The following is an 8,395-nucleotide window of genomic DNA, read 5'->3' as shown; positions in this document are numbered from 1 at the left end:
CCCCCCCCCCCCCCCCCCCATCTCTAATCTTTCTGTATTAAAGATGTCAACTTCTTTCTTAATTGAGAAAACATAATCTCGCCAGTGAAAGGCTGTTCCAGTACATTTTCTCAAAATTATTATTGATGAACTACTTTAATTCATAACCAACCTTGCCTCTGGACTAACACACTCCACTCCCCCCCTTTTCCTCTTGTTTACTTATTTGCTTATTTACTCTTATTTTTATTTAATCAAAAAGAAATGAATAATTGATTTCTTCATTGTTTATTTACCCTTTACTTTAGCAGAGTGTACATTCATTGTTAACTCGCAACTACACTACGTACTGTACATATTACATTGTATTGTCTTATTTAAAACATTTGACATTTTACATAAGTTGGTTCTGTTATCTTTTAATGCATTTATGTTAAAAAACTAAACAATCAGCAGGGTAACATCTGTAACGGTCTTTAATGTGCTCATCTTTTGACCCCAATAAAAAAATAAAAGAAGAGGTTGAAGGTCAGGAGAATATGACCATAACTAAAGTCAGGCCTGTGAACAATGGGCCAATGCTGTAGAGGAGCCAAAACCTCTGGAGGTGAAGCATGGGACTCACATCAGCCGTGCATGTAAATTTAGCATGCACATGGGTACTTGGGGGTACAGCGGTTGCCTGCCAATCGGAGGGCTGGTGGTTCGATCCCTAGCCCTGCAGTCCCACGTCGAAGTGTGCTTGGACAAGACCCTCTCCAACGGAGTGTAAATGTGTGTGAGTGTGTATCTGTCGAGCAGGTAACAGCAGCCTTGGCCACAGCGTATGAATGGTGAATGGTTCCTGGACTATGGAACAGAGCTTTGAGTAGTCGCTGCATAAACACAGTCCATTTCCATTTCCATTACAGACTTAATGTCAAGCACTGTTAACTTAGAAACCTCTCTTTACAAGCAGCAGCCGCCTGCTTGTGTCAGCAGAGGCAGGGCTGGAGGAAAGCCCTGCATGCATAAAACATAACACACAATGAAAACACATAGAACATCACAGGATCATAAATATCTAGATATTCCACAAAGGTTTGAGAGGTCAACTAATTCAGGGATACATTGATGAAACGTCTCCAGCCAGGTGCGCCTGCCTCATGTCGCAGTGCTGGACGGTATGACTGGACATTCATCTCACGGTGTTCTGTTCAAGGTTCTGGCGGTTCCACGGCATGTCACCGTGTTCTCTTTCTTTTGCTTGACTGGGTCTTTGTAAAGGTTTGGAATGGCTGATTTTAGTAGTGTCGGAATATAAAAAGGAAACGTTTCAATGTCATCATGTTTACTAAAAGCTTTGATTACTTTAGGGCTTGGTTGGCTCCGCAACATTACATAATAACGTTGAAGTGAGAATAAACATTATTCAATAATGTTATTTGAAGGCGAATGAACATTAAACAATAATTTCTTTGCTGTAGTAGGGGTAATGATAATGATAATTCATCATGAAAGCATCATTTCCTATCCTGGGCTGAGACACATTCACACTGTTTGATAAAGTTCCTATACTTTAACGTATCATTTTATCTACAATAATTTAGCTATCCTCAATTTAGATCGTCTTGTAAATCTCATCTGTGCTTTTTCCTGCATCCACCGTCTGTGATTGTGTGTGTGATTGTGTGTGTGTGTGTGTGTGCGCGTCAATCGCGGGGGGAACAGAGCAGCCAACACCCGCCAATTGCAAAGAAAAAAAAAAAAAAAACTCATTTGGAGGGTGTTCGGGTGTTAATTTCAGGCCCATGTTCTGAACGTTGTGTAATCAGATACACCAGTATGGCGGTATATTAAAAATTCATATTGAAAATATACACGTTTTGCGGCGTGAACCGGTATACCACCCAGCACTACCCTGTTGTTTAAACAGCTGTTTTTTAAAAAACATCTGGTATGACCAACTCACAATGGGTTCAGGCATATTTAAATGTTTCACCCGGTTCAGTGCGGAGATAGAAATAAGAGGAATAAGCCAAAATTAGCATCTGTGTTCCTTCCAGTGTAATAATAATTTTACGTTATTTTGATACTATTTAATTCCTAACATCAGCTATCAGGTTCCCAAACATATGCAAGCTAATGCTAGGTTAGTATCAGAGCTATCATCGTTATTCTGTTTATTGTACGAGATTAATGGAGGCGATGTTTACAGCGTAGGAGAGAAGCAACGGTGGTTTGTGTGTTTAATTTAACTTTAATACAAAGTCAATGAAACCGTATGACCTCTTAGTATCTCCATGGTTCCACTCAGCTGTTTAGCTGTGGCTGGTCGGCGTTACGACATGACGTGAGTTGTCTGCCCGGGAAATCACGACACAGATACGTTTATGTTACAACGTAGAGAATCCTTTTTTTCATTGACGCGAGGAAAAGCATCCTAGACGTCGTTCTAGCTTTATGTACAATCATTCTATATTTAGCCAATGTTTAAATATATATTCTGAATGATTGTGATTGGCAGATTCTATTCTTACGAGAATACTTCCATTAGTTGGAAGTAATTACACATGAAGGAAGACATATTTGTGAAAGAAAAGAGGTTTTTGCTGAGAATCAAAATATCAAAATATTACACAATGAAGCTTTAATGATGGGAAATTGGATAATGAGAATGCAATAGTTAACAGTCTACCAGCTCAACATGCATACATGCTCTTTCAATACTTTCAAAAGTTGAAACTTGAAAAAGTTCCAAAAAAAGGATTTTTCAAAAACCCACTATAGAAACAAGCAGACTGCGCCGGTTATGTCAACATGTCAGACACACATTTAATCACCACATCATATTTGATGCTGTTCGTCTCATTTTCAGACTGACGCTACAGGTTATGAACATGAATTATGCGAACGCTCTATATCTGGGTAAAGAAAGCTTCAGCTGAGCGCTGGAAGCAGAACCCAGGTAGATTCAAAGCTTTTATTACATAAGCATACTCCAGACCTGATTCAGTGTTAATAACTTATTCATCTCCACTGTTGTAGAAATGGAGGCCAACCAATAAAGGAATTTTTAAGGCCATTACCAATACAAATATTTGGGTATTTAAAAATTCAATATTCCAATATGTATTTAAAAAAAAACAATCCAGAAACGCAAACAAACAGATTTCCCTGACATTAGTCATTTGTAGTTATTTATAAGTTCTCACTAAAATATATGATCATTTGTTTTGTCACAACAGAAATTACAAACTTGTACAAATACAAACTTAAAATATTAAAGTCCTTTTAAAAAAAACTAGAAGAAATCATCAGTCAGCTGTACACTATCATACTATATCATAATATCCCTGTGTGTACTGTATGTGATATGACACCACGTTGTGCTATTTCATTTTGAGATTATTTTCCATTGAAGGGCATATAAATGCCATATCCATGGTTTTAGAAGGGGGTCTCCTTACTGCAGCACACCCACGCCGACACTGACCAGACGGCCACGCACAAGTGACTGGCCACGGATTCAAGCAGGAGCAGTGCAGGCGCCATGTGCTACTGGGGTTTGCGACATGAGACACATCCACTCAGGGCAGAGGGGGGAGTGATCACGGCGGCCTTAGTAACACGCATATTCGCCCAGTGGCATATGGCCGGCTGGTGGAGACACGTGTTGTTGTCACGAACACACCCCGGCCCCTACCCTTGGTTTCATCATCCCAACTCCATTCCTGAGCTTTCCCTGAGGACACTTTTTTCTCTCGGAAGGTAACGTGGGATTATCTGCAGCGGTCGGTCACAGAATGAGTCTTAGCGGGGGAAGCAGAGGCGCCAACGTCCCCGACAACACTCAGGTGTTGGGATTACTTTGAGGACAACACTTGGCTTGCACGGCTTATTTTGAAAGACTTCATTACGTCCACTGCAATCTCAATGCAGAAGAACTCAGAATTGAATGTCATAAATCGTTCAACACTCGAGTCAAAGCATGTCCTGCAAGCTGTTATTTTGGACCTTAGTATAATTGGTTAGCATATTTCTTTGTTACAGTTACTATTGCATTTACTTTCAGAAGACAAAAAAGTGACTGACATTTCAGAAGCCAGGACATTTACATACTTTATATTCATATTTTGTTAAACACGGTATACGCAGCCCATTAAAACTCAAATGAAAGCCTGATAAACGGACGAAGCACATCTAATCGTCCCTCACTGAGAAATTCTGTGTCTGACTTTGCAATCCCAAAAAAATTTGATTTTTGGACAAGCTGATTTGGTCTTAGAGGCGCATTAGTAAAACAAAGGAGAAAAAAAAAAAGAGACTGCCTTTTTAAACCAATCTGTCACAGTGTGGGGCGTAGAAGGGTTTCTGCTGAGGAGTTAAAAAGAAGGGATTTCTATGTCTGAACAGATGGAGAACAGCAGACAAAACTGTTTACCTGGCACATAATGTCAAATCCTGTTTGGAACCGACGTTATTTTTAACACTTCTGGGTACAGGAAGCATCCACACACTGCGGGGGGGAAAGGTATAATACAGAAAATGTAAAAGAAAAGAAAATCCTCTGAACATGTGCTCACAGCGCTACCACAACAAGATATTCCTGACCTGGCCTTTTGCCAGACAAGAAATAAACTGTGTGAAAGCACACACACAACAAGTCTTTATAGATCTCGCCACAACTGGAGTCCCCCAAAAATCAATCCTGTTTTCCACTGGAATATCTCACATAGCCAGACTCTTCAATGTATTTGCTTGGTTTGGGCTTTTTTCTGATCTTTGATTTGGTCATTAGAGCCAAATAGAGCCTGGTCCGCTTGGTCACGATTCTCCAAATCCTCGATTCGATCACATCTTCGATTCTAAGTACGATTCGATTCTCAATTTGTACTTCTTCTTTTTGAAGCACAGGTTTCTTGTATGTAATAGAATGTCTGACCTTTGTTTGCAATGAAACAAACTACTTTGTCAAATTTTAAACATAATGTAAGACTATGTTCCACAAGAACCAACCTGAAGTACGGAGGCTCTATTCATCCAAAAATCTGAAACTAAGGCTAAATCACTGCCAAATTACCACATGTTTAGTTCCTTATTCTTTGAACGGGCCATACACATTTACTTTAAATCATGCAGACTTGGCCTCCCAACTGCATTCCAGATCATATCATATGGTTACTCATGACATGTATGAACAATCTATTTTAATTTTGCCATACTATGTAAGCTGTTGTTACTGTGTAACCCTCAATAGCGTTACCAACCATTTCCAGGAAAACCAAAGAGAGTTGTAGAAGTTGTTCTAGAAGAAAAAAAGTAGAATAATCTCTCTGAAATGTATTGGAGTAGACGTAGAAAGTGGCATGAAATAAAAGACTCAAGTAAAGTACAAGTACCTGAACATTTGGACTGTACAGTCCAGGAGTACTGCTATTCATCTTGGGACTTGAAAACACAGCACAATGTTCCTGGTTGGCAGACTCAATATATAATATATGATATGGGTGTAAGCAACTGATGCAGGCTGGTATCTACATGCCATAATCCTCTGGACCTCGCTGACAACCGGGAGGCCTTCATTTTTACATAAGACATTTTTTTTTCTCCATTTTTGATGCCATTTCTGACATTCCTGTTGCTTTTTTCTGATTACCGGCCCTCGATGTGATTTCCTTTTCCAGTGTGACTCTTAGAGAGGTTTACCATGGCCCAGGGGTTAAGATTAGGGAAAGTTTAAGATGTATTTTGTGTGAGTGTTGGCCTAAGGGTTGGAGAAGAAGTGAGCTCTGGATCCCTGGACCGGCAGGAGAAACCTGGGTGGTTGCCCTTCAATCATTACCACCCCTGACGTGCCTTTGAGCGAGGCCCTTCACCCCAGGCAGCAGATCACTGCAGCTTCCACACTAAGAAATCCAACCGTAAAATAAGAGGAAAACTTCTGGCAGCTCATTACTCGGACATTGACCAAGTAATTAAGAACCAGAATGGCGTGTGAATCCACAGTTACGACACAGAACCGGTTCTGTTTGGCCTGTCCAAAGTTCTCTCACACAAAGCTGTTCAGTTACTAAACTTCTGAAAATGAAAACAAATGTCAAAAAGTGGCCAACGTCGGGAAAATACACAAAAATGCTGAAAAATCTTCAAAAAGAAGTGTCAAAAACTTTCAAAAATCTGAAGAAAAACCTTGAAAAATGTCTTAAAAAGCAAAAGTTGTAAGAGCATAAATTAAGCAATCCAAAATGTAATAAAAGAAGAAAAATCCAAGTGTGAATCTCGTTCTTTGGACACTTGGTTGAAATATACACATCATAGTCTTAATACCCATGTATGTCTGAGAGTGAGGGTGGGAAGGGGTAACTGTGTGGATCTGGGCGTTGCTGAATAAGAGAGCATTGCCGTGAGTGTAGCCCCCCCCACATCAATAAAGATGAAACGGGTGGCGCGTAATGCGTAAACACAGTGGATTACGCACCAGTTATCTAAATTGGCAGATTGATGTCTCTTGCAAGCAGGGATGTAAAAAAAAAAGAGACATATGTGTTTTGGGAGAGTCTCTATTCGGTGTGATTCATTCAACACTAATGATCTGGTGCGGCAGTGTGTGAAAGCAGGATTAATCCACTAATGTCTGCCCTGATTTATCTGTAAAAAAAAAAAAAAAAGTCTGTGCACAATACAGTGGAAAGAGGTGACATTGTGATTTCGTCACATGTTTCCATCATAAGTAGAATGCCTTTTAGATGAACAGGAGCACGGTGTATTGCACAAGGCAGGGCATGTGTCCGCTGAGACAGTAAAGTGAGGGAATGCATCGCCCCCATTGATGAGGCATGATGGCTCGGACGCACGTGCCTGCGCAGCGCACACAGAGCCGGGATAAACAGCACCGACCCATGGCCGCTCAGCACGGCTCAGAGTGCCCAACCGCGCGGCCGCTCACCGGGGCGCGCAACTGCGTTATTCGGTAACAACTCGGACTTGGTAGCGGAGCGCTCAGAGACTTCACAATGGCAGACAGGACGGGGGAGAGGACACTAGAGCCGAAACGCAACATAAACGATAAAAAAGGAATCCATCATGTTCATTGTGGTCTGCGTTAAAAACATTCAAATGAAATAAAAGCCCACCCATGTCATGCGTGCGTCAGAAGCCTGCGCATCCAGTCCTGAAGGCTACCGTCTTGACTGACACACACACACACACACACACACACACAGGATCCATAACTAAGGGATAATACGAGATTTCATGCCATGCAAATTTTACATTTTTTCTCTCCACTTGCCACACTGCATCCTGACAAGCATTATCTCAGTTCTCTTACTATTTACACCATAGCCCGCCCTTAGTATCACTCATCTTCCAGAATTAAAGAGGGGAGAGGGGGACGGGGGAGGGGGGAGTACAAGATAATCAATTCGTCAATTGGATGCACCTGCCCAAAAAGACACCCATGACGCCCATAACTTACCTGATACGCAGACAATGAAATTGGCTTGAAGAATGATCAATATTTCCCAAATTATATCCATCCTCTGTCTTCATTCCACGTACATTACGCACGGATTAGAAAGAGAAATTAAAGAAGAAACCGGAGCTCCGTCAGTTGCAGATGTCCTGCTCCCTCACACTGGATCCCGCTGTACACCTTCCACCAGGTAGTTCCCACACCAGAGACATAGCAGGTTGATCCAAGCCAATGGAGAAAGGAAAAAAGGCTGCGCGTTCCCACCACTACAGGTAACAATTCCACAGATGACGGGAGAAAAACTGAGAAAAAGAAAAGGATGAACTCCAGACAAAAAAAGAGCCGAGCGGAACGCCGATCTGCCCCCCCCTCCCGTCAGTTCACTGTGTTATTCCAGTGCGCCCCAGATCGGACTCGTCCATCCGTCCATCCACCCGGCGCTGCTTCACACAGTGGCCGTCCACGCGCTCGTGTCAGGGAAATAATCTCTGTATTGGAAAGAGAGAGAGAGAGAGAGGAAACACAGAGCTCGGATTAATGAGCAGGGGGCAGCCGCCGTGGGATCAGACTAACACCTGGAGCCGCCTCACAACTCTGAAACTCGCATCGCCAGCCAGGTGGTGACACTCCGATCTAGTCAGTGCAAGGGACTGGCATCAAGTTGCACGGAACAATACACACGACTTCCTGTGTAGACTGTCAGAGTAAAAGCTCTGGTGTGTTGGTCATGTGATCTATTACCCTGGCAGATGATGGCAAATGATAAAAAAGAGAGTGAAAGTAAAAGGTGCAAAGAAAAAACATTACAGAAAGGAAAAACAACACCATAGGCTACTCTAGGGGATACTTTGAGGCAGGGGTGTCAAACATGTGGCCCATGGGACAGAACGGCCGCCATAAGGTCCAACCAGGCCCACTGGATGGCTTTGCTAAGTGTTAAAAACGGCACAGAATTCTTTA

General features: G+C 42.0%; 1 protein-coding gene across 1 annotated transcript in view; it reads right to left on the bottom strand.

Moving 5' to 3' along the window:
- ca10a (carbonic anhydrase Xa) overlaps nt 1–8,090 on the bottom strand; it is a 190,302-nt gene extending 182,212 nt beyond the window's left edge. The window contains exon 1 of the mRNA XM_034860885.1: nt 7,439–8,090. Coding sequence (XP_034716776.1) covers nt 7,439–7,499 — 61 coding nt within the window. The 5' untranslated portion in view covers nt 7,500–8,090. The remainder of the gene's footprint in view (nt 1–7,438) is intronic.
- Nucleotides 8,091–8,395: the final 305 nt, after the last annotated feature.

This window comes from Etheostoma cragini, chromosome 21, assembly GCF_013103735.1.
Source record: "Etheostoma cragini isolate CJK2018 chromosome 21, CSU_Ecrag_1.0, whole genome shotgun sequence".
In the NCBI taxonomy this organism is placed as follows: domain Eukaryota; kingdom Metazoa; phylum Chordata; class Actinopteri; order Perciformes; family Percidae; genus Etheostoma; species Etheostoma cragini.
Note: the sequence above shows the minus strand (reverse complement) of the source record. Positions and strands in the feature narration are given on the sequence as shown.